The sequence below is a fragment of the Pongo pygmaeus genome, chromosome 8 (genome assembly GCF_028885625.2).
Source record: "Pongo pygmaeus isolate AG05252 chromosome 8, NHGRI_mPonPyg2-v2.0_pri, whole genome shotgun sequence".
Classification (NCBI taxonomy): domain Eukaryota; kingdom Metazoa; phylum Chordata; class Mammalia; order Primates; family Hominidae; genus Pongo; species Pongo pygmaeus.
In genome coordinates, this window is record NC_072381.2 from 109,320,192 (window position 1) to 109,345,323 (window position 25,132).

The following is a 25,132-nucleotide window of genomic DNA, read 5'->3' on the forward strand; positions in this document are numbered from 1 at the left end:
TTTCATTAATTTTAGTAACCTTCTAAGTAGTATAGTGCCCACCATTTACTAAGTGCTTAATAAAGATTTTCTTTGAATTGAACTCTTACCGTGTTTAATTTAAACATAAATAAAGTAATATGAACAAAAATTGCATAGATGAGAAATTACATTTACTGTTTTAGTGGCACTGGCTTATATTTACCTTTTTTATTTTCCCATAAGTATTTATTCACCCCATCCTTTAGTTTTGTGTTTGATTTTTTTGTGCCTAAATGTAAGATTTATATTTATGCTAGTTAATTTAGACCCATTGTTTCTGTCTACACAGATTTTTTTTTAATCCTATATGTAAACCAATGATAAAAATGTTGAACAAAAGAAAACCCTTTGATATTTTTGCAGGTTACGTTGTTTATTGAACAAGTTTGTATATAGAAATTTTACAATTGAGGCTGGGCGCGGTGGCTCACGCCTGTAATCCCAGCACTTTGGGAGGCCGAGGTGGGCGAATCACAAGGTCAGGAGATCAAGACCATCCTGGCTAGCACGGTGAAACCCTGTCTCTACTAAAAAATACAAAAAATTAGCCGGGCTTGGTGGTGGGTGCCTGTAGTCCCGGCTACTCAGGAGGCTGAGGCAGGAGAATGGCATGAACCCGGGAGGCGGAGCTTGCAGTGAGCCGAGACTGCGCCACTGCATTCCAGCCTGGGCGACAGAGCAAGACTCTGTTTCAAAAAAAAAAAAGAAAAATTTTACAATTGAAATTAGAGAAACAGTTTAATTTTGTTACAAATAGTAGGAAAAAGAAAAGCTTGAACAACTTTGTTATAACTACTTAAAAGATAGGCTTTGAGATTTTGCATCTCTTTATTAAAACTCAGAAGCCCTTATTCTAAATAGTTGAATTTAAATATTCATTGAAAATTTTTTCATAATTTTCTTAGTGATAAAGTTTTACAGGTGACTGTAGCCAAGTTGGTAATTGCATTTTATAGAGGCATTCATTAGTCTTTTCTTTCTCTACTGTGTATGTATTTATGCTAAAATGCAAATGAAGATGCAGATGAAACAGCAGCATTTACAACACCAAATTAGTTCACTCTCTGACAGGAACTGTGCCACCTCCAGAGATTCAGGATGGTAGCAAGGCCATCCTGAGGAGTGGAGTGAGACTCTCTGTGCATTTGAGGAGCTGCCTGGCAGTGATCCAGACCTCATCAGACTCTAAGGCCTCAAGAATAGTTCCAAAATGCATCTTAGGTTTTGATCTTCTCGAGGATGTGCAAGAGGGGGGATTACAAGTGAAATTCTGCTTCAATTCTAAATTCTAAATCCACACAAAAATTGATTGAATAGTCCGTGAGCCAATCACCACCTGCTATAACTGCCAAGAGAGGGATGGACAGATCCAAATTTACATTTCTTTAATTTGGATGTTGTTCCTTTTCTTCTGTAGATGTATGATTCTAGCAGAAAGACCATAAGTCACTTTAACGTTTCCTTTTTTTGCACAATAATTGAAGGATGTTTTTCTAAAGCAGAAATTTGGCATTTGGGTAGATAATATGTACTCAATAAATATTTGTTGAATGAATTAGTGAATCCCAAACATGTTTGTAGAATTCTGTGATTATACAAATTTTCTTGATAGATTTATAGTATGTAACTCACTTTCCTATCCCCAGTTTGCATTTCTCTAGCAATGCATTCTCATTAATTTCTCAAATTATTGTTCTTCTTTTTAGGCACATGCTGTAGATACAGAAACTATCTTCTTCTGTTAGGATAGCCATGGTATTTCTTCCTAAAATTTATCTCCTAAAATTCTTCCTCTTTAGTTCCCCAAATTCTGGTATCTGTTTTACCTATTAGCTCTTAATTGCCTTTTTTCCTAGAGGGTCTTTCTTTTTTTTTTTTGAGATGGAGTCTCACTCTGTCACCCAGGTTGGAATGCAGTGGCATGATCTCAGCTCACTGCCACCTCCACCCTCTAGATTCAAGCAGTTCTTCTGCCTCAGCCTCTCTAGTAGCTGGGATTACAGGCATCCGCTACCACATCTGGCTAATTTTTGTATATTTAGTAGAGATGGGGTTTCACCATGTTGGTCAGGTTGGTCTCGAACTCCTGACCTCAAGAGAACCACCCGTGTTGGCCTTCCAGAGTGCTGGGATTACAGGCATGAGCCACCACACCCGACACTTAAAGAACATTTCTTATTTATCCTTGTTTCAGTCACACCATAGTGGAATGAGTAATCAGTTTTAGAAGCTGCAAATTTACTGTTCTCTCCAAGATGCTAGTGTAATAGGGCACTTTAATTATGAGTGGGCTATATGCTTATTCTGTATGTATCCTTCTTAGTGAGTTTAGAATATTATGTATTCTACTGCTTTTTTCTTAGACTGAATTGGGTGACTAAATACATTTGTACTATATAATTTTGGTGATTTTAAAATCCAGCTAACTTTGCAAACTTGGTTTGGAAATCTTGTTAACCACTAATATATACAGCCATATAGATAAATGGATGTTTAGTTCATTAGATACTTACTAACTGACAATTAACTTTTTAATAGGAACAAGAGTTTGTTCAGAAACAACAGCAAGAATTAGATGGCTCTCTGAAAAAGATCATCCAGCAGCAGAAGGCAGAGTTAGCTAATATTGAGAGAGAGTGCCTGAATAACAAGCAACAGCTCATGAGAGGTAATTTTTTTAAAATTAAGAAATACTGCAAAATGTAGAATTCCTTGTGACAGTAGAAGTGAATGTAAACATATAACCATTAAAATTTCTTCTTGCCCTGATGGTGCTGGAAATATATCTGAATAATTTTGTGTACTCATTATGCCTTATAGTTGTTAGTATACCTAATGGTCGTGTGTTAGAATGGGATTTAAAGTACTTATCTTCCCTAACAAATTAGCTTAGATTTTTTTTTCTTTCTTATTAAGATGATTAAATAGGATTTTGGTGTTCAGAGTAGGACATTCTCTGTTTATACGACATTAGAACAGACTGGAAAGAGGTAATAGATATTGCCTTACATTGGTTACAGTTGCACTTACAGCTCAGAATGTCAATATGTGTGTACAAGTTAGTGTATTTAGAATACTTCTATGTAAATATTAAAATGAAGAGCAAAGTACATTAGTAAAAAAAGAGCAAAGTGACATTTTGAAAACTGCTGTCTTCTAGCTCGAGAAGCTGCAATTTGGGAGCTCGAAGAACGACACTTACAAGAAAAACACCAGCTGCTCAAACAGCAGCTTAAAGATCAGTATTTCATGCAAAGACATCAGCTACTTAAGCGCCACGAGAAGGTTAATGAAAGGAAAATTTCTTCATTTTTTTGTTCGTTTTAAAGTTTGCAAAGCTATTTAGTTTTGAAACTTAAGTTTCTTAGATACTGAATTTTAGATTTCCTTTCTGTCTTTTATCCTACAATTTCTTGGATGAAGTTTGGAGTAATTAATTGTATCTTGATCATGATTGCAAACTTCTTTTCTACAAATTATAAGGAAAGTAACTAATTAACAATGCTTAAAGACGTTTTACACCTTGTAATCTTCATCTTGGCTCTCAAAGGTAACTATTTTGGCTCTATTTGTGGTTCAAGTACCCTAAAGTATGGACTCCTTGTACTTATTAAAAGAGTTGCAATATAAAACTCTCATCACTAATAACTTTCTTTTCTTTTTATTCTTTTGAGACAGAGTCTTGCTCTGTCACCTGGGCTGGAGTGCAGTGGCACTCAATCATAGCTCACTTAACCTCGAGCTCCTGGGTTCAAGGGATCCTCCTACCTCAGCCTCCCAAGTACATTCATGCACCACCACACCCTGCTAATTAAAAAAAAAAATTTTGTGTGTGGAGACAGGGTCTCACTATGTTTCACAGGCTGGTCTCAAACTCCTAGGCTCAAGTGATCCTCCTGTGTCAGCCTCCCAAAGTGCTGGGATTACAGGTCACCAGACCTAGCCTAACTTCTTACAAGTTATTTTGTGCCTAGTATTTTGCTGGTCACTGCAACAAGGGAGAGGGTAATTATAGGAAACAACAATAACAAAATGACATATTTAAATGTGCATGTGGGTACTAACTATTGTTTCTATGTCACTGGATTCTATTTAAAACTTTCATAGGAAACAGAGCAAATGCAGCGTTACAATCAAAGACTTATTGAGGAATTGAAAAACAGACAGACTCAAGAAAGAGCAAGACTGCCCAAGATTCAGCGCAGTGAAGCCAAGACTCGAATGGCCATGTTTAAGAAAAGTTTGAGAATTAACTCAACAGCCACACCAGATCAGGACCGTGATAAAATTAAACAGGTAAATATGCAAATTAGTCTCTCCTCTTTTAGGTTTTAAAGTTTTGAATGACCATTAGAAGTTCTACAAAATTCCTTTCTTTCTAAACAATTAGAGCCACCTTAGGCTTGTTGATGTTCACTTTAACTCTGTGGCCTGGGGCTATAGATACATAGCATATACCAATTAGTCTTCCCCAGGATGGTGGTCACAGAGAGCAAAGCCTTTCCTCCTATACCCCATACCAGCTCCTGAACTAGACTGGTCCTAAGACCAGCCCTGGGAATGAGATGACTTGGACAACTTTTCAAGTCAAGATATATGGCCTCACTGTGATACTTCTGTAGTCATGGTCACACACACAAATTAACTCGGATCACTAAGCAGATAGGAGGATCAAGGTTTTAATCAGAAGTTCCTGCTCTCCCCTGAAGCTGTGATGTGGACTCCAGATTTGAGTCTCAGCATGTTATTACTTGTAGCTTCAGTTTATTGTGGCCTTGTTTTGTTAAATTCCTTTATATCTTCAGAATTTATAGAAATCACATGCTTCTGAACTATAATTTATCTTTTTTTCTTATTTATAGTTTGCTGCACAAGAAGAAAAGAGGCAGAAAAATGAGAGAATGGCTCAGCATCAGAAACATGAGAATCAAATGCGGGATCTTCAGTTGCAGTGTGAAGCCAATGTCCGCGAACTGCATCAGCTGCAGGTCAGATACAGAAGCCTGACAGCAAACCCCATAGGATGCAGCAGCACAAGTGGCTGCTTTTGAGAGAACAGTAGCTAGCCAAAGTCAACTGCATCATACTTACAAACATGCTGGGTTTGAGAGGTTCTGTTTTTTGTACAGATCCAAATGAAGATCAGTTTAGTATCATAGGCACTTGTGTAGATTATATATAACCAGGATTAATGTAAACATGAAGCTAAATTGTAACCTACGAAATTAAGTCTTTCAAAAGCAGTATTGAGTATGGTTTTTAGTATATTTTGCAAGAAGATGTGGAGAGTTTCAAAATGATGTAGACAGTTTTGTTGTCATATTCTGAATTTTTTGTCAGATTCTAAGTTTAAAATTTCTTTTCCATTTAGAGGGAAATAGTTTATTTTCTTCTAGGTTTTTGAAATAAGTGATAAGTTAAATATATGGGAATTTTTCTCCTAGGAAATTTAAAGGTTACTTGAGAGAGGGCTGATTTAGGACCTTACATAGAATGTACAGCCCATCTAAAATGTTTAAGATTTCAGAGTAGTATATAAATGTGGGTATCTATATATTTGCTTAATTTACTATAGTAGAACAGATCCTAATAGATTGGCCTAATGGGCCAATAGATCTATTACAGGAATAGATCTATTAGGCCAACCCTTTAGTACCAGATCCCACATTCTGTACTCATGGGTAAAATATATGCAAGCTGCCTTCCGAAGTGTCAGTTTTATGAGCAAATCTTCTTAGAAAGGAAAAACAAAAGCTCAAGCTAGTTCTTTTTAAGTTCTTTTTATATGGTATGTAATAGTTCTAGCTTCTAAACTTGTAAAAAATGAAGCTATGATTCATTTCCTAATTCATGGCCCTTGGTTTTTATAGAGGAAAACTTGTATCTCAGTAATAGCGTGATATTTGATGAGTAATTTATTATTATGGAAGATAATTGTATTTGTGAAAAATTGCTTAGTTGATCTGAAATTTTTTAAAATCCCAACTTTATTTTCAGAATGAAAAATGCCACTTGTTGGTTGAGCATGAGACTCAGAAACTGAAGGAGTTAGATGAGGAACATAGCCAAGAATTAAAGGAGTGGAGAGAGAAATTGAGACCTAGGAAAAAGGTAATTTTAAAAGCTTTAATTAAAATGATATGTGTGTACTCGTCCGTCTACCCAGCTATTGGCTCTTTACCTACTGTGTGTCAGGTACAGTGTCGGGGCAGGAAACATAGAGATGAAAAGACAAAGTTTCTGTCCCCAGAAGGTTTGGAATCTAGTGACAAAGAGTTATGAACTGGTAGGGTCATTGCTCTGAAGGAGGTGAGTACAGAATACAAGGGAAAGGAACAGATTTTGTAAGCAGAGGAGGAGGAGAGCTTAAATCTGCCTGGGTAAGTCAGGGAAGGTCTTCAAGAGGAGATGCCTTGCAAGCCCAGTGAGTCTTGAAGGATGAGTAAGAACTTGCTAAGCGGATGGGCTGATTGGAGTGGAATGGGATGATTTGAGTAGAGAGAAGAGAATGAGTGAAAAGGAAGCGTACAGAGAATTGTAGATCGTTCTCTGACATTGGAGTGTAAGAGGGAGTGTGTGCCAGTGTGTAGTCATTAGGGAGGAAGAAAAGGAAGGAAGGAAGGAAGGAAGCGATGACAGCTGAGTCTGAACAGGTCAACTGGAGCCATATTAAAAGGCCCTGGTATTGATGTAAACTTGAAATCTGGTAAAAATAAGGATGGTGTCTTCCCTGTCTCACCCCTTTCCCTTGTTTTTACTTGACACCCTATTCACCTGGTCTTACTGGCTAACCATTTCACCTGAGTTTTTGCTATCACTGTATGATCTCTGAGCCTTCGCTACTCAAACTTAAACTTTTCTTTTGGGGGGGCTTCCTGCCTACTATACATTTCCACCATTCCTTTCTTCCATCCATCCAATCAATCAAGGAAATACGTATTTAGCTATGTGCCAAAGGAAGTGAAATGACTAAATGAGTTCATAGTGTGGCTTTTTGTTTGTTTGTTTGTTTAGACGGAGTCTCACTCTGTCGCCCAGGCTGGAGTGCAATGGTGCGATCTCGGCTCACTGCAACCTCCGCCTCCTGGGTTCAAACAATTCCTCTGCCTCAGCCCCCCATGTAGCTGGGATTACAGGCATCTGCCACCACACCTGGCTAATTTTTGTATTTTCAGTAGATACGGGGCTTCGCCATGTTGGCCAGGCTGGTCTCGAACTCCTAACCTTAGGTGATCCACCCGCTTGGGCCTCTCGAAGTGCTGGGATTACAGGCATGAGCCACCATACCCGGCCCATAGTGTGGCTTTTTAATTTAAATTTTATTTATTGTTAAACTTTTTGAATAGGTAATGCATTCATGTAGTTTAGAATTCAAAAGGTACAGAATTGTAAACGGTGTAAAATCTCCTTTACCTACTTGCAGCCTAGCATCTGCTTCAAACACCCTAGTTGAACTTGTTGACAGTGGTCACAAGTGAGTTGCTAATAATCAGATCCTATGGCCTTATCTAACTGTTCTCCTTAAAAGTCTTGTTTCTTAAAATTCTCCTCTCACCTGGCTTTTGTGACACAGCTCTGCTCGTTCTCTGTGTTCTTTATCCCCTTTTGTCTCCTGAAATGTAGACATTTCTCAGTTTTGCCCCTTTAGTAAAGAACAGTCTTTACCTTGATGATTTTATCGCTAGTCATGGTTTCAACTGTTGCATATAGACAACCCCAAAACTTAAATGGTAGCGGTTGTATAGAGCACGAATTGTAAAGTCATACAGATGTGGGTTCAGATCTCAGTACTGACACTTACTGATTAATTTTCTCACTTACCATTTCTAGGCCTAGTTTTCCTAATTTGTAAAATGAGAGTGACACTACCTATTTGGTGGTGTTTATATAGCAGTTATCTAGTACCTGAGCTATAGTAATGGTTCAGTGAATGGTCGCTATTGCTATTATTGTTTCTTGTTTTTATTATCAGTTTGAGCTAAGTGCCCATTTTCCATCTGGGTGTTCTGCTCCTCCTCATTTCACCTAAGCCTTGTGGTTCCTTTTCTTGGTCACTGTATCTCAGTAGCACCTATACTGAACCCCAAACGTTCTGTATCTGCTCTCCTTTCTTTGTTTTTCTTTGTAACAATTCATCACCACCAGACACATTTGTTTATTGTCCCCTCTTGTGAGTGAGCATATAAACTCCTTAAAAGCATGCCATGATTGCTTCATTTATTGATATGTACCCAGTTTCTAGAACAGTTCTGGCACATTGTACAGATGACTACATACCTGTTCAGTGTTGACTGAAGAGTATAAACTCAGTAGAGAGAAAACCAAACTCAGCATCCTTTTCCTTCATCTCCATCTCACCTTTCCCCACTCACTGCAGCCCACTCACCATCAGATGTTCTTTTCTGCATTCCTGTTCTCTTAACTGACATCTATGCTAGAAACCAGAATTATTTTTCATTTCTGTCACACCCTACATTCAATCAGGTGCCAATTAATTTGGACTCTTTTTCATAACGTGTCTCCTTTCTTTCTCACTGCTATCCTGGTGCTTGTTTAAATTGTTCAGGAATGTCCTAATGGGCCTTCTAGTTTCTAGTTCCCTTTCCTTTCTTCCCACTCACCTGCCATCACTGGAGGATTTTTCCTCAAGAACATGTCTCGACACTGTCATAGTGATGTTGAGAAATCTTCAGTTCCATCAGAGTAAAATGTAAATTAATTGCCTCAGTTTGACTGCGAAGCCTTCATAGTGCCACACCTGAGTCACAGTCACCCTTTCTAGCTTCCTCTCCCACTAGCCACTTTGTTCCCAGTCCAGGTTCCAGCCTTGGGTATAATGGCCACTCCTCATATCAGCTCCTCGGCTTCCTGCCTGCTGTGTTTCGGCTCTGTTTCTGGCATGCCTTCCCCATACTGCCTATCAAATTCTTATCTTTCCTTCAGCACTAAGCTCATGTTTCATCTCTTTTGAGAACCCCTCCTATATCCTTCCTTCTTTTCCTGTGCTTTGTACCTCTACAGCACCACTTATCCCTGAATCACTTCTCCACAGAGTCATTGATACCTGTAACAAAATGCCATAAACTGGAGGCTGGGGAGTCTGAGACCAGGGTGCCAACACGATCACGCTTTGGTGAGGGCCCTCATTTGGGTTACAGACTGCCGACTTCTCACTGTGTCCTCACATGGCGGAATAACAACTCTCTTTAGCCCCTCATGAAGGCACTCATCCCATTTGGAGGGCTCCACCTCATGACCTCATCCCCTCTCAGAGGTCCCACCTTCTATGCATAGTACGCGCACATTAGGGATTAGGTTTTTATATGGATTTGGGGGGCACAGACATTCACATCACAACGGTGCCTCTTACATTTCTCAAGCACTTATTTTTGCTCTGTATTATGGGGGTAAAAATGATTCTGGTTTAGGTTGTACCTTTAAACAGCTTATATTATAGTCTAGTGTGAAAGAAAATACAGGCGCATCGTAACTAAAATAACAAGTAGACAGGGGTAAGTGCCATGTGGGAGAAACAGATAATAGTTAATGATAGGTACCATATATTAGAGTGCATAGTATGTGTAAGTACATCATTATCACATTTAGACTTCATATAGCAAATTATCCCTATTTTTACAGCAGAGGAATTGAGGAATTAAATGGTTCTCTAATATAGGGAAGTTAAGGAATGGACCCAAATTGTCCATTTATGTGGCTGAGCTGGACTTGCACATAGGGCTGTGCAAGCTTATGATCTTAAAAAATTGAGTGGGCGTGTCTTCTTGAGGATTATATACAAAGAAAGTGTTTTGGACAAGTAGTTTTATCTTGGCTGTCAGCATAAATTCTATGTATAATACCAGCACATAACAATTTCTTTTTCCCTTTCTTTTTAAGACACTGGAAGAAGAGTTTGCCAGGAAACTACAGGAACAGGAAGTATTCTTTAAAATGACTGGGGAGTCTGAATGCCTTAACCCATCAACACAGAGCCGGATTTCCAAATTTTATCCTATTCCCAGCTTGCATTCCACCGGATCATAACAATGGGAAGCATTCTGTGCGTGGGTTTGGCTCTTTCAGTATGTCATTCTGTTCTCATCTTCTGCCACAGTCTTTCAGATAGCTCACGAAGACAATCACCTGCCTCACCTTCTAGGTGTTTTCCTTTTTTTGTTTTTTTTGTTTTGTTTTTAAGCAAAGATGAAGGGAAAACGAACTAAGACAGATGCTAGGCCATGTTGGCAAAGTAGCATCTTGGTGACTAAGGTGACTTTGTATATTCATCTTAAAAATTATGTTCTTTAGACACTGCTACCTGAAAACTGTTGGAGAAATAATGTTTAAAGTTATTTAAGAAAAACTGTTACATCACTAAGTATTAATAAATTCTTCTTACCTGACGTAACTTCTCAATGATGCCTAAATTCTGTAGTTGAAGCTCTGCTGCAGAGAGTTGGGATAATTTTCTTTTGGTGGATCAGCTCTCATAAAAAAGCTATGATTTGTTCAAATATGCTATTGACTCAGTAAATGAATATTTTTTTTCTTTAAATAGGAACACCCTCTTTTAAAAGAGAAAAATTATTTCAGTGATTTGTCAAAACGAATTACCTCTTTAGGCATGAGCTAATAATTGAGGGTGCTAATTTTCTTAAGATAGTGCCTAAAACACTAAATTTCAGTCAAGTCGTAAGTAGGATTTTCTTTTTGATCAACAGACAAAAACATCTTTAGAATTAAACATGGTTGTTTTGGAATTTTTGCTTCTCTTACCATTTGATAGAAATTTTCATCCTAAAATACATGTACCAAAGTTTGGAAAGATGAAAAAAAGAGGTAGCTTTTACATTGCAAATTGGAAATGTAAAACTCATGAAATTTAAGCAATATAGGTTTAGCTATCTGTGTTTATTTTCTAAAATAATACCTGAGCTGGTTAAATGATTTCTCTCCATCTTAGCTAATTCTGTTTAAAACTCTGTCAGAGGCCTGCAGGCTGTGAGTTATATTTATAAATATATCTTCAGAAATTAATCTTAAAAGAGGCATTTGTTCAGAATACTTTTTTAAAAGTTTAAATTAAATATTTAGGCACATGTCAGAAATTACTTTTCCTTATTTTGAAATGAGGCTACTTATGTCTTGGTTTTATTTTGTTCCATGTTTAAATCATTCACTTTGATTTGAGTGGGAAAAGCCTGAAGCCTTTATCATGTGGTTGCTGATGTGTGTAATTATTAATGAAATGTTCACTCCTAGTCCCTTATGAGGCTTAGAATTTCAGCCACATGTCAGGTCAGACAGTATTATAAACTGTACTTTGCTGTCTGAGACAGCACATTTGTGAATGATGCTTGCTGCCTGCCATTTTCAACCTATTCTCTCTTAAGAGTGCTAGGTACCAAATTGTGAAAGTTTGTTTTCAGTTATATTACTTTTGAGGCTGGTGAAAAATTTAAATGTAACTTTGTGGTAACACTGATTCATATTTAGAAAATGTAAATGTCTGTAGCACTTTCTTGCAGTTAATTTGAAAACTTTGGATGCTGAACCTTGTTTGTCAGTGATTTAGGTGATTTAAAAATGCATGTGTGATTTTAATTTTATAATTGTTTTGACAAACATAATTTACTTGGACAACTTTGTAGGTAGCCTTAACTTCTGGCCAAGTTTGTTTTTTATATAAATATATATACATATATATACATATTATGTATGGTTGTAAATTCATACACTTATCACATGAATGTGTTACTGTATACAAAACTCTTAATGCTTTATTCTCAAATGCTGGGTTGAAAAATGTTTTGAAAGCCTTTTAAAATATATATCTTTATAAAGTAATATTCAGGATGATAAAAGTTGTTTATATTGTTATGATAAAAATGACAGTATAATGTTGCCCAGTGTATTTAATGATTTATTTGAAGAGGGATTGGGAAGGAACGTTTTCATACCACTTTCTCTTTTGAAATTTTCAGTTTATTGACTTTTAAAAAATGAATACCTCAGGCAGTAGACATTTTTTTCTAGTATCATTTAATTGATACCCTGTGTGCTAAATAGTGTGTGGTGCCTGATTAATTTGGTCTGAATATTTGATTCTTTCTGTTCCTTTCAACTTACATTCAGAGTATTGACTCAAGGAGAGAGGCTCAGAGTGGAATGGTTGACGCTGTGGGTAAGGTTGGATCTCCCTTAAAACTGCCTTTTGGATTCAGTGTTTGTGCTTGAGTTCGCTTTCAAATATGACCATAATCGTGTGAGTGCAAGACTGTACAGTGATACATATGTAAAGGTAAAGCATTCATTTTAATACTTAAAGTTATATAAATCTTTTCAAAAAGTGTTTTGTTATAAAATATGCTGTTTGTACCCATACCAGCCCACCTCTTCTGAGGCCCTGTATTCAAATAGATGATAGTGATCTATCTTTCCTGCGTGAGGTGTAGGTGGCGAGTGGGCGAGGGGCGCAGACTTCTTTGAAATCGAAGAGTACAGTCAAATCTACTGCTGATTTGGTTGTTTTGTTGCTGTGGCAGAATATGCCATGAAACACATAAAAACTTCTCTGAACGTGCACCGTCATCAGCCACCTCCTCCCCTCTTTCCCTGAGTGCTGTGAACACAGCAGACCTGCACACTTCTGCAGATCCAGCTCCTACAGCTTGGGGCACCAGGCTGCCTTTCCTAGTCCTGTCAACAACCATACAGTGTGAGTTGCTGAATTAGCTGCTATTCTATGTGGAGTCACATTAAGCTTTTTCTTATCTTTTTCTATGGGGAAGCTATAGGGTGGGTAAGGAAAAAATGTTGAATGCTTTTACTTTGCTGAAAATATTAGAACTCTCTTGTGACAGGATACAGCAAATTATAATTAAGTATAGATTACCAGAACCAGAGCTACCTCTTAAGTCGTACTTCCTCAAGCACAAAGCTCTCAGGCATATGAGACCCACCTTAATGAAGGGTCTCTGATTTCTTGAGCATCAGCAAGTTTCAGAAGTGACTATTTTTTTGTACTCTTCTAGTTTCCTTGTAACTACACACTTTTTCCCATTCCACACTATGCTTAAATGACAAAGACTCTTCTGAGAAGCCAAATTCTGTCCAAGTATTAACTAGAGATATTGTTGATGAAAGAAAATCTAGAACTGAAGTGAAAGAAGAGTTCCAGTTCTAATAGTCTTTTGATTAACAATTCTTTTCTGAGAAATGATTTTTGTAAGAAATGGGGTGATTCTTTAAATGCTTTTCTTAAGTTGAAGGCACAACAGTTAATGGCTGTATTGTTGCTATTCCGTTGCTGACATGTTTTTGATAAAGCTTTAACATTCCTGCTACTAATTTTGGCGGAGAGTGTTTGCCAGGTTTCAATGTGGGCTGCAGCTTTTTGTGCTCCTTCTCTGGCTTGCAGTGTAATGAGTTCATAAGCTAAATTTTGAGAAAGAATTTTGTTTCAGATTATGCCTCTTATCTACTTGGGAGCAACATGTCTTTTCAATCATGGGATTGACACATGAAAAATAAAGTTATTTCTTAATCAGTTTTGGGAAGCAGTCTTTTATTGAGAATCTTTGAAACTGGAGTGTCCTGCCTGAGAACACTTTGCAGTTGTTGGTCCTAGTTATATTGTAAAACTTGCAGTCCCCCCAGGTCTTCTGATCCTTCCAGAGTTAGTATTCCTAGCTGTCTGTAGGCCACAGCACACACGCAAACACACACACACACTCAAATGTAGTTTTTAGTGGTAACTTGCTGGGGGTTGTCTTTCAGCATGCAAACCCCTCCTTTGGGAGGTGCTTAAAATATTTCTATCAGCCTATGTATATATGTGTATGTTTTTAATTTCTTTCCCCCTTGGGATGGATGATTTTTCTCACCAAGCATTTCACAAATCATATGACCTCACTTCTGCAAAAATAGTCTCTTCGTCATTGATAATGTTCATGCAAGATTCAGTAGACGCTAGGCAGCATCACTCGGCACGTGTCCAGCTAGAGGGAGGCATGGAGTGTCATTTTCTAATCTGGGAGCGTTGTGCACTATTGAGCTCATTCTTGACTAAAAAAAATGAAACAAAAGAGGCTCACATCCATTGCCATACAGCTGAGGACATAACCTCATATCTGCCCATCCTCCTTCTGAGTTTTGTCCAGAGAAGGTAGTAAGTTTGGACTTGTACCCTATTTTACTTGAACATAAAACTTGATGAAGACTTTGGGTATCTTAGGTAAATCTAGTAACAACGGAAAAACGCCTATGTCTTGATTAATCGAGATAAGGATCACTATTAAAGGGGATATAATACTTGAACCCCTAAAGCTACTTTTTTTAAAAGGGTCAAAACATCTTTTTCCCCCCTTTTTTTGGAACTTACTTTTAATAAGTGTAAAAGCTACAATTAAAAAGTAAAAAATTCAGCCTTTGGGTAAAACTAATGAATTCTTTTGAAAAAAAATTATTTAAAAGGCACAATTCCTTTATTATACACAATAGTTTTCATTAGACAGTAAAACTCAAGTTGTTTGAAATCTAGAGGCTGTATGAACTAATTTTTATTTTATTTTTGTTTTATTTTATTTTTTGAGATGGAGTCTCACCGGCTGGAGTGCAGTGGTGCGTTCTCGGCTCACTGCAACCTTCACCTCCCGGGTTCAAGTGACTCTTCATTCTCAGCCTCCCGGGTAGCCGGGATCACAGGTGCCCGCCACCACGCTGGCCAATTTTTTTGTATTTTTAGTAGAGATGGGGTTTTGCCATGTTGTTCAGGCTGGTCTCGAACTCCTGGGCTTAAGCAATCTGCCCGCCTCTGCCTCCCGAAATTCTGGGATTACAGGCATGAGCCACTGCACCCAGCCTCATTTTTTAAAAATTCTCATTAATTCATAGCAGGCAATTATCAGGATATAATAAAACAGGCAAAAAGACCACATAGAGTGTGTAGTGCTTGACTGGTTGTTGCCGTTAGCGGTTGTTTGATATAGAGGTAACAAGTGGAGTGTTTTTTCTGGGCTAATATGAGACACTCAGCAGAGACCTTATGGAAAATAAAGTCTTTTTAGAAGAGTAGTGGTGTAGAAATAGATGTAATTTAATCCCATTTTTAATTATCCAGCAATTTGAGAGTCACAACTTGTAACAAATTCACCAAATGGCTAAGTATAGTCTCTTCTGAATTGGAGTATCTGATGTTACTGTGCGTTTCTTTGGGGCATTTGAGATTTGTACATTTTTCTTTAATAGAAGTTTCTATATTCCATATATTACTTGCCCTACAATCATAATTCCATTGCCCCAGGATAAAGCACTACCTAATTGCAAGTAATCTTCTTGCTCATTTGTTGCATGTTTATTTCAAATAACTTGTGCTTAGGGAAAACTTTCATGTGCTTTGTAAAATCCCCAGATTGAGTTCATAGTTGCAGGTATCTGAAGATTTGCCTTTAAAGACCTCAGGGATTGAATGAAATACCAGAAGCTGTGCCCCAAAATACAACCACTTTTGTTTTCTTGTGTTTGTAATAAACAGTGTTAGAGTCAGACCCAATGAACCCAGACTATTTTTTAATCTTTCTTTGGTCAGATGAATCACATTAAACATGATATTAAAAAAGAAAAAGACTTTAATGGGAAATTTTACAATTGAAATGATGTTTCATCTTACAGACCACAAACAAATGTTTTTAGACATTGAAAAGTGGTTAAAGACCAACTGCGCCCAGTCCCCCAAGTGCCATTTTCTGAGTGCAGAATGGAGGGTGACATCTTGAGCTGATGCTGTGTCCCCAGCATCAGGTTTTCTGTTTTCCCCCTTCTCCCTTTATTCCTTCCTTGTCCATTGCCCTTCACCCTTCTTTTTCTGTTTGCTCTGGCCTGGTTCAGTATAACATATCTGTGAACTCTAGCATGGGCCTATGGACAATCATAGCTGCAATCAGACTTTCTAAGCAAATGGGAATGTGATATACATATAACCATTAGAAACCCTATCACCTCCTAGAGGGGAAGTGAATTCTTAATTTTTTTAGTTGCAAGAGTCACTTCTTAGCCAACTGACTAGGGAATGCAGAATGAACAGGGGAGGAAGGAGCTGATGGTGCAGCCTTAGAGCAGTAACCAGAACACACCCCCATCAAGTGTCACCTCCAGGAAGGCACCCCACCCCCATCCTCCCTTTTCTGGGCTCATATTTAGGCAAAGCTCTAAGACTCCTCAGCCAACTTTTATGTAACTGGCTTTCCTAGGCTGGGGCTTGAACTAAGTAAAGAAGCCAAGGAGTTCAGATCTAGATAGCAGAGAAGTAAGTCTCATTCTAAAACATTGCAACTACTCTTAGAGTCCATCCCATGAAGCTCTTTCAGATTGTGTATCTTTGACTGAATTCTATGAGTATATATTGTTCAGACTAAAACAAATGTTGCTAGCTAGGTTGGCTGTGCTGTCTCAGTAGGACATTGACAGACTCCAGCTTTCACCCTCTAGAGAGCTTGGACCTAAGTGCCACATGCATTATGAGACCTGGTCCAGGAGCTGTCCTGCCATGGCTAGCTCACGGCTTGACAGCAATACTTCTTCTCCTTCTCCGCCCAGCATAGACTTGGTCACCTGAAAGTGAGAAGATCAGTAGGAAGTTAAAACATATCTTGTGGCCTGTGGGGATCTTGGCTTGGGCAATTATGGCAACCGTGACTACTGCAAAGATGGCTTCAAAGGTGAAATCTTTTGTAAGACTACATTTATTTAACTTGTTTGCCCCATTTCAACACCAGCTTGGTTCTCCTTTTCCTCCCTGCTTTGACACTCTCCTTTTCTTCCTCACTGTGAATGGGATTGTTATGCAAATTCTGCCTTTGGCAGTGTCTGCCTGGAGTAATTGGCATTTGCCTGAATTTCTCAGGCTTGCTCTGGAACAAATCATCTGCTTCTCTACTGAGCGTCAGCCTTGCAGCTCTCCAGAACATGCAAAACATGGAGCAGTCAACACTTACCTTTGTCTCCTTTTTCTCCCTTGTGCCCTCGAGGGCCAGGTGGCCCAGGATGACCTGGTGGCCCAGCAGGGCCCCTGTCACCTGGAAGGAAAAATGGGGCGTAACTAATACATGAGTCTGGGGACTGAGGGCACAGGTAGCCGGTGTGGCACCAGCACAGGAGCTGCTTTTCAGTACGAGGTGGGTGTTAACACAGGATCCAGGGACTGGCTCTCTGCCACCACTTACCTTTGGGTCCTGGAGCGCCCATCTCTCCTTTTTGCCCAGGGGGTCCTTGAATGGCTCCATAAGCTGCAAAAGCAAGGAAACACTGGCCTTAGAGTCTTGATCACCTGGAAGCTTGGGACATCAAGTCATTTGTTCAGAGTAACACAGCGAGATAGTGATGGAGTTTGGACATGTAAGAGGAAACAAAGTTCAGAATGTATAGCATTTGTCTGATTTTGAGCATCTCAAATGTTAATAACTGGAGGTTTCTCATGAGATTGGTGTCTCTGGAGCAGACCCGTGGGAACCTATAAGGTGAGGCAGGTGCTGGGAAAGCAGTTGGATGCTCTTACTTCGGAAGAAGTCCATGAGGTCCGCAGTCACGTTGCTGTAGGCAGAGAAGACCTTGCTGATGCCGGGTGGCCCCTGCGGCCCAGGCCGGCCTGGTGGGCCCTGGACAGTGTAGGCCATCCCTTGCAGTAGGCCCTGACCTGTAAAACACCAGAGCTTGGGCACAGGAAGCAGGGATCGCCCAGTACCCTCTTCAGCAGGAGCACAGTGCCCTCCGAGTGTCAAACTCCCAAAGCAGTTGAACTAGATCAAGCCGCAGCAAGGGTGAAGCCCTCCAAATTCCTTTGTATTCCACTGTGTGACTGGCACAGGTCTCTTCCTGCTGCGGGCCGGCATCAAAAGCTTGTTGACTGCGTAACTGTGCTGTTAAGCTGCACAGGGAAAGGACTCTTAGCCAACACCCTTCTCTCGGCCCCAGCAGGAAAACCAGCATGGTCATATGACTCATCTGGGACCCAGAACGAGTTAGGTGTTGGGAAAGCAAAGTACAAACCCCCAGCGTGCTCTGTTCCCCACAGCTCAGGTCCCAGGGCTGGGGCTCCTTAAGCTGAGTGGGCTGCGAGCTAGGCTGGGGCTGCCTGTCCCCTCCAGCCCCTGCCTGCCTGATTCTGTCTTCACAGCCTGGGGGTTCCACAAACAAGAAAGCCAGTCTGGAGATGCTCCCACGCACCTTCCCCCCAGCACCAAGGCCTAAATGTCCCCACTTACGCTGCATGCTCTCTGACACCCTCACAGCCAGCTCATTGTAATCCAGACCTCCAGCAAAGTCAGCCCCTAATAGTCCGCCATTGCCACCATACATGCCGCCTTCTGCTGCCGCCCCATAGCCTCCGCCTGGGCCGATGTCAGTGCCATAGGGGCCCCCATCTCCTGCAGCTGCACCAAAGGCACCCCCTGTACCCAGGGAGCCTGCACCACCTCCTCCTGTGCTCATGGAAGAGCTGTAGGAGCTGCCCCGCCTGACAGATGAGCTGTGTGAGGAGGAGCTGCTACCCCGACTGTGGGAGGCATCCGTGGACAGGAGGCGGCTGTCCCCAGGGGGTCCCTGCGGCCCAGGAGGGCCTGGGGGGCCAACAATGAAGCTGCGCACATCAGGACCTGCAGGGTGAGAAGCTGCATGAGTGGGAGCTCAGATCTCGGTGGAGAGAAAGACTTGGGAGTTAGGGAGTCTCTCCCAGGGTGTCAATGCCCCTGAGAGACCAGAAGTGAACTTCAGGGTTCTTGTACCCGAGTGGGAGAATTTTGGTGTGGAAGGAAACCGGGCTTACCCCACCAGTGACTCTCGTGTGTGGCCTTCCCGTCCCTTTAAGTGCCTCCCTGCCCCACTTAACAGGGGAAAGCAAGGCCTGCCTGCAGGGTGCCTGGTGGGGCATCACCGTCGGGGCACCTACTTGTGAGGTAGCTGATCAGCTCGCTCCGGAAGCTGTCGCTGTTTTCAGCTGCATAGGTTGCCAGGGCTCCTGAGACACCCGGGGGCCCTCGAGGCCCTGGGGGACCAGGAGGTCCTGGAGGGCCTGGGATGAATGACAAGCCGGCAGCTGGGCAGAAGGAAGAGAAAGAAAGGTCGCGGTAGTGCTGCGGAGGAAGCTGAATTCCCAGCCTGTGCTCGGGGCGCTGTGGGCCCCACCTGAAAGGAGGGGATGAGGCTGGGCCTCCCGGGTGATGGGAGGAGAGAAAAGCAGGAGGCCAGAGCCTGCTGTTTCCTGACATCATCCAGGAATGGCTGTTCCCGTCAGGCTCTCCCACTCCCAATTCTGGGCCTCATTCAACTCAGCCCTCCAGTCACTGAGAGGTGGAGCCCCAGGTCGGCCCTAATCACACACCGGGCTGCACCTGGGAAAGCCATCTCTCCCTATCTCTGTCCCTGCCACGGCTGAAGGCCCCTTGCCAGCACATGTGGCGCTCTCCAGGGCCCTGCACCCAGCCCTGTACAGGCTCTTGGACTGCCCTTGCTAAAGCCCATGGGAGCCCCCAAGGCCCGGCTGCATCCCCTGCCCTCCCCATCCCACTCCACAGTGCCCTACTATGTAAGTAAGACGAGAGGTCCTCCACGCTGATGCTGGACCACACATTGCCTGGGATCCCTGGTGGACCCGGGGGACCTGGGGGTCCAACGATGCCTCTGAATTCAGACCCTGAGACACCAAGGGAGGACACGGAGTCAGTCCTGGCCTGGCCCAAGGGACTCTGCTTCCTCCCCAACCAGTTGGACAGATGTCCCCTGCTGGGCCTTACCTCGCAGCAAGGAGAGGAGCTCCTCATAGGAGGTTCCCGGCAAGCCAGGGGGCCCCGGGGGACCAGGAAGCCCAATGCTGATCCCAGAACCTAGGGATGTGATGGATTCAGATCAGGCAGGGGGAGGCAGATGGAAACACCTGTCAGAGAGGAGGTCGGACACAGAAGAGGTTTGGACAGAAGTGGGGTCCAAGAAAGAGAAGAGATGGTGGCAGGAAGAGAGGCAGAGAGGAGGAGTGCAAAGGAGGAGCGGAGGGGCCCACGGGGCCGGAGAAGCAGGTCCAGGTGCTTGTGTGCTTCATTCTGTGAGTGTGTGTGTGTATGTGTGTGTGTATGGGAGTGTGTATGTGTATGGGAGTGTGCGTATGGGAGTGTGTGTGTATGGGAGCGTGTGTATGGGAGTGTGTATGGGAGTGTATGGGAGTGCAAGTATGGGAGTGTGAGTACGGGAGTGTGTGTATGGGAGTGAGTGTATGGGAGTGTGTATGGGAGTGTGTGTGTATGGGAGTGTGTGTGTGGGAGTGTGTATGGGAGTGTGGGAGTGTGGGAGTGTGTGCATGGGAGTGTGTGTGTGTGTGTATGGGATGAGTGGGAGTGTGTGTGTATGGGAGTGTGTGTGAGAATGGGAGTGTGTATGTGTGTATGGGAGTGTGTGTATGTGTGTATGGGAGTGTGTGTATGGGAATGTGTGTATGCATGTGTGTGTATGGGTGTGTCTGTATATGGGAGTGTGTGTGTGTGTGTGTGTATGGGAGTGTGTGTATGGGAGTATGTGTGAGTATGGGAGTGTGTGTGTGTGGGAGTGGGTGTGTGTGTGAGTGGGTGTGTGTGGGAGTGTGTGTGTGTGGGAGTGTGTGTGTGTGTGAGTATGGGAGTGTGTGTGAGTATGGGAGTGTGTGTATGGGAGTGTGTGAGAGTATGGGAGTGTGTGAGAGTATGGGAGTGTATGGGTGTGTGTGTATGGAAGTGAGTGTGAATATGGGTGTGTGTGGGAGTGTGTGTGTATGGGAGTGTGTGTATGGGAGTGTGAGTATGGGTGTGTGTGTATGGGACTGTGTGTATGGGAGTGAGTGTATGGGAGTGAGTGTGTGTATGGGAGTGTGAGTATGGGTGTATGTGTATGGGAGTGTGAATATGGGTGTGTGTATGGGAGTGTGTGTGTATGGGAGTGTGAGTATGGGTGTGTGTGTATGGGACTGAGTGTGTATGGGAGTGTGAGTATGGGTGTATGTGTATGGGAGTGTGAGTATGGGTGTGTGTATGGGAGTGTGAGTATGGGGGTGTGTGTGTGTATGGGAGTGAGTGAATGTGTGTACGGGAGTGTGAGTATGGTATGTGTGTGTATGGGAGTGAGTGAATGTGTGTATGGGAGTGTGAGTATGAGTGTATGTGTATGGGAGTGTGAATATGGGTGTGTGTATGGGAGTGTGTGTGTATGGGAGTGTGAGTATGGGTGTGTGTGTGTGTGTATGGGAGTGAATGTATGGGAGTATGAGTATGGGTGTGTGTGTATGGGAGTGTGTGTGTATGGGAGTGTATGGGGGGGTGGGTGTGTGTGTATGGGAGTGAGTGAATGTGTGTGGGAGTATGAGTATGGGTGTGTGTGTGTATGGGAGTGTGTGTATGGGAGTGTATGGGGGTGTGTGTGTGTGTATGGGAGTGAGTGTGTGTATGGGAGTGTGAGTATGGGTGTGTGTGTGTATGGGAGTGAGTGAGTGTGTGTACGGGAGTGTGAGTATGGGTGTGTGTGTGTGTGTGTATGGGAGTGAGTGTGTGTACGGGAGTGTGAGTATGGGTGTGTGTGTGTATGGGAGTGAGTGAATGTGTGTACGGGAGTGTGAGTACGGGTGTGTGTGTGTATGGGAGTGAGTGTGTGTACAGGAGTGTGAGTATGGGTGTGTGTGTGTGTATGGGAGTGAGTGTGTGTACGGGAGTGTGAGTATGGGTGTGTGTGTGTGTATGGGAGTGAATGTGTGTATGGGAGTGTGAGTATGGGTGTGTGTGTGTGTATGGGAGTGAGTGAATGTGTATGGGAGTATGAGTATGGGTGTGTGTGTATGGGAGTGTGTGTGTATGGGAGTGTATGGGGGGTGGGTGTGTGTGTATGGGAGTGAGTGAATGTGTGTGGGAGTATGAGTATGGGTGTGTGTGTGTGTATGGGAGTGTGTGTGTATGGGAGTGTATGGGTGTGTGTGTGTGTGTATGGGAGTGAGTGTGTGTATGGGAGTGTGAGTATGGGTGTGTGTGTATGGGAGTGTGTGTATGGGAGTGTGAGTATGGGTGTGTGTGTGTGTATGGGAGTGAGTGAATGTGTGTACGGGAGTGTGAGTATGGGGGGGTGTGTGTGTGTATGGGAGTGAGTGTGTGTATGGGAGTGTGAGTATGGGTGTGTGTGTGTGTGGGAGTGAATGTGTGTACGGGAGTGTATGGGGGGTGTGTGTGTGTATGGGAGTGAGTGTGTGTACGGGAGTGTGAGTATGGGTGTGTGTGTGTGTGTATGGGAGTGAATGTGTGTACGGGAGTGTGAGTATGGGGGGGGTGTGTGTATGGGAGTGAGTGTGTGTACGGGAGTGTGAGTATGGGTGTGTGTGTATGGGAGTGAGTGTGTGTATGGGAGTGTGAGTATGGGTGTGTGTGTGTATGGGAGTGAGTGAATGTGTGTGGGAGTATGAGTATGGGTGTGTGTGTATGGGAGTGTGTGTGTATGGGAGTGTGTGTGTATGGGAGTGTGAGTATGGGTGTGTGTGTGTGTATGGGAGTGAGTGAATGTGTGTGGGAGTATGAGTATAGGTGTGTGTGTGTGTGTGTATGGGAGTGTGTGTGTATGGGAGTGTATGGGGGGGTGTGTGTGTGTATGGGAGTGAGTGTGTGTATGGGAGTGTGAGTATGGGTGTGTGTGTGTGTATGGGAGTGAGTGTGTGTGTGTGTGTGTGAGAGAGAGAGAGTTGTATGTAGACTCCACACGAGACAGTGCCTGAGACCCCCTTTTTGGCTTTCCTTGCCATGCTTCTTGACCTGCTCCAGGCTCCCAGGTTTGAACGGCTCTGAGCACTGCTCATTGCTGGGGTTGGTGCAGTCTGGCAGGTGGGAGTCAGTGGGGCGATCACAGGGACGTTTATGATGCGAGTCCTCATCCCAGTCATCCCAGGCCCTTCCCAACCACCCCTCTTGTAGACACTTACTCGACATGTAGCTGAGAATGCGACTACTCAGCTCTGCATAGTCCAAAGACAGGAGGGACCCATCTCCACTGGCTCCTGGTGGCCCTGGCGGACCCCGAGGGCCCATCAGGTACTGACGCAGGTACTGACGCACGTCATCCCCTGGAGAGGAGAGGATGCACTAGCAGGACCCACCCAGGCCATGGGGGCCCCAGCCATGGTCCAGCCACAGCCTGGGCTCCTCTGCACAGACTGGCTCTGCGTGACATTTGTGAGTTCCGGGTCCGCAGGCCCACAGTGTTCAGGGGGACACCAGCAAGCTGCCAGGTTCCTGAAGGGACACCCGCCACCTTGCCTGGCATGGGGGCTCGGGAGGACATTTCCTGCCCCGTTTCCAGCCGGTTTGCTGACTCAGCAAGCAGATCAGAGCAATAAGTGGCTCTCTGTCCAAAGGACTCTGCCTCCCTCTTGCAGCCCTTCCAAGGCTCAGACGAGGACAAGGTTTGCCTGACGAGCGAGGCCAGGAGAAAGCAAAGATAGTCCCACCCTCGATCCCCCCACAGGTCACTCACGCTGCAGCACAGCCAGGATGTCTTCAGAAGAGATGGAGGATGAGAACAAGCTGACGCCGTACCCCGAAGCTGTTGGGGAGAAAACCTCAGGTTACCTGCTTAGCAGGTACTGAAGCAACACCCTCATTATTCCAGAATCTGAAAGGCCCGGTCACCAAGCTGTTTGTCTTTGGGGGAAATGGATGAATGGAGTATTATGAGGCTATTTTGAAAGCATAACAAAGTCAAATACTGTTGTTGGGATTTTTCTTTTTTTGTAAGAAAGGAAGTTTACTTTCAAGAACATGCTTTAGCCTAATGCCTGCCAGATGCTGCCAACCTTCCTGCACAGGTGGGAAGAACCTATAATGAGGAACACATTAGTCGATTGCAGGAAGGCTCACTCGGTGTCTCTCCAGCGTGGCCGCCCTGAATCTGGACAGACCCTTGTTGACACTGTATCCCAGTGGCCCGATTATTATGAATTCAGAATTAAAACTCATATTCCAGAGAAGGGCAAAGCAAACAGCAAATGAGGAGATGAGGCTCTGGGAGCAAAAGCAAACCCACAGGAAGAAGGTGCCAGGTGCAGGGCGTGGGGAAGGGCTTACTCCGTAAGTAGCTCACAACGTGGCTTGCCAGCTCTGAGTAGTCGAAAGTCTCGCCTGTGATGGTGGTGACAGGTCCTGGGGGACCAGGTGGGCCTGGGGGACCCTGAACTCCGGATAGGTAAGATCTAATACTGTCACCTGCCAACCAAGGAACAAAGCAAAGTCAAGCCTGTCCCAAGAGGACATGTTCTCCCCACGGAGGTGACCTGAAGCACATGATAACAGGCCTGCCCCGCCCCACACGTGGGCCCAAGGCTGGGCCAGGAGGGAGCCTAGACTTCCCCTCACTGTCCTTCCCCCAATTACACATAGGGAAACTGAGGCAGAGGCCTGAGCTGGGTCAAGTGGCCCATGAGGGCTGTGGGCCAGCAAGACTCCAGCCAGCCACCCATTTGACAAATGAGCACATGCAGGTGCGGTGTGAAAGCACGTGCAAGGTGCATGGGGATGAGCATGTGTGCCAGCCTCCTCCCCAGGGTGTGGGCGAGGGGAGGTTGTGTCAGGGGCAGCTATGAGAAGGCTGGTGTTGGGGAGCTCACAGGCCTGTAGGCCTGGCTCTGCAGGGGGAAGACCTGAGCCTGGACACATAGACACACACACACACACACACACACACACACACACACACACACTCCCACTGCCCTACATCGTTCCATGTCTCTTAGCCTCATTTCTGTGATGATACCACAGCTCCCTTGCAAAGAGACTGTATCTCCATGTTCTTGTCCCCACGGCTTGCGGTGGCCGGCTACTCACTCTGCATGTACTCAGAGATGTACTGCTGAATCTCCTGGCCGGAGCTGCTGATAGAGCCCGGAGGCCCAGGGGGCCCAGGGGGTCCTGGTGGGCCTGACACGTACATAGTACTTGATGATCCCCCTGCAGCAAAGAGAAAGTATCCTGTGTTGGTTTCTCCACCCTAGGGTCAGACAAATGGGCCGAGGAATAGCTTCCATGGTCTGAGGAGGGAGGGTCTTCTCAGGGGGAGAAATAGGATAGTG

At 43.6% G+C, this 25,132-nt stretch overlaps 2 protein-coding genes across 4 annotated transcripts in view; one reads left to right on the forward strand and one right to left on the reverse strand.

Annotated features, from left to right (window-relative positions):
• Positions 1–13,570, forward strand: part of SLK (STE20 like kinase) — a 61,270-nt gene extending 47,700 nt beyond the window's left edge. For both annotated transcript variants that reach the window (XM_054435934.2, XM_054435935.2), the window contains 6 exons: positions 2,560–2,689; positions 3,182–3,306; positions 4,129–4,317; positions 4,884–5,009; positions 6,019–6,132; positions 9,919–13,570. In XM_054435934.2, coding sequence (XP_054291909.1) covers positions 2,560–2,689; positions 3,182–3,306; positions 4,129–4,317; positions 4,884–5,009; positions 6,019–6,132; positions 9,919–10,065 — 831 coding nt within the window. In that variant the 3' untranslated portion in view covers positions 10,066–13,570. The remainder of the gene's footprint in view (positions 1–2,559; positions 2,690–3,181; positions 3,307–4,128; positions 4,318–4,883; positions 5,010–6,018; positions 6,133–9,918) is intronic.
• A 2,062-nt stretch (positions 13,571–15,632) lies between these two features.
• COL17A1 (collagen type XVII alpha 1 chain) overlaps positions 15,633–25,132 on the reverse strand; it is a 57,040-nt gene continuing 47,540 nt past the window's right edge. Inside the window, exons 45-57 of one of the 2 annotated variants that reach the window (XM_054435937.2) lie at positions 24,888–25,010; positions 24,132–24,269; positions 23,542–23,610; positions 22,991–23,131; positions 19,809–19,898; positions 19,598–19,708; positions 18,965–19,111; positions 18,282–18,671; positions 17,576–17,713; positions 17,244–17,306; positions 17,016–17,096; positions 16,546–16,632; positions 15,633–15,939 (exon numbers count right to left, since the gene is read on the reverse strand). In XM_054435937.2, the coding sequence (XP_054291912.1) occupies positions 16,577–16,632; positions 17,016–17,096; positions 17,244–17,306; positions 17,576–17,713; positions 18,282–18,671; positions 18,965–19,111; positions 19,598–19,708; positions 19,809–19,898; positions 22,991–23,131; positions 23,542–23,610; positions 24,132–24,269; positions 24,888–25,010 (1,547 nt within the window). In that variant the 3' untranslated portion in view covers positions 15,633–15,939; positions 16,546–16,576. Of the gene's footprint in view, positions 16,633–17,015; positions 17,097–17,243; positions 17,307–17,575; positions 17,714–18,281; positions 18,672–18,964; positions 19,112–19,597; positions 19,709–19,808; positions 19,899–22,990; positions 23,132–23,541; positions 23,611–24,131; positions 24,270–24,887; positions 25,011–25,132 lie in introns of both variants that reach the window. The other variant, XM_054435936.2, reaches the window with a different exon arrangement.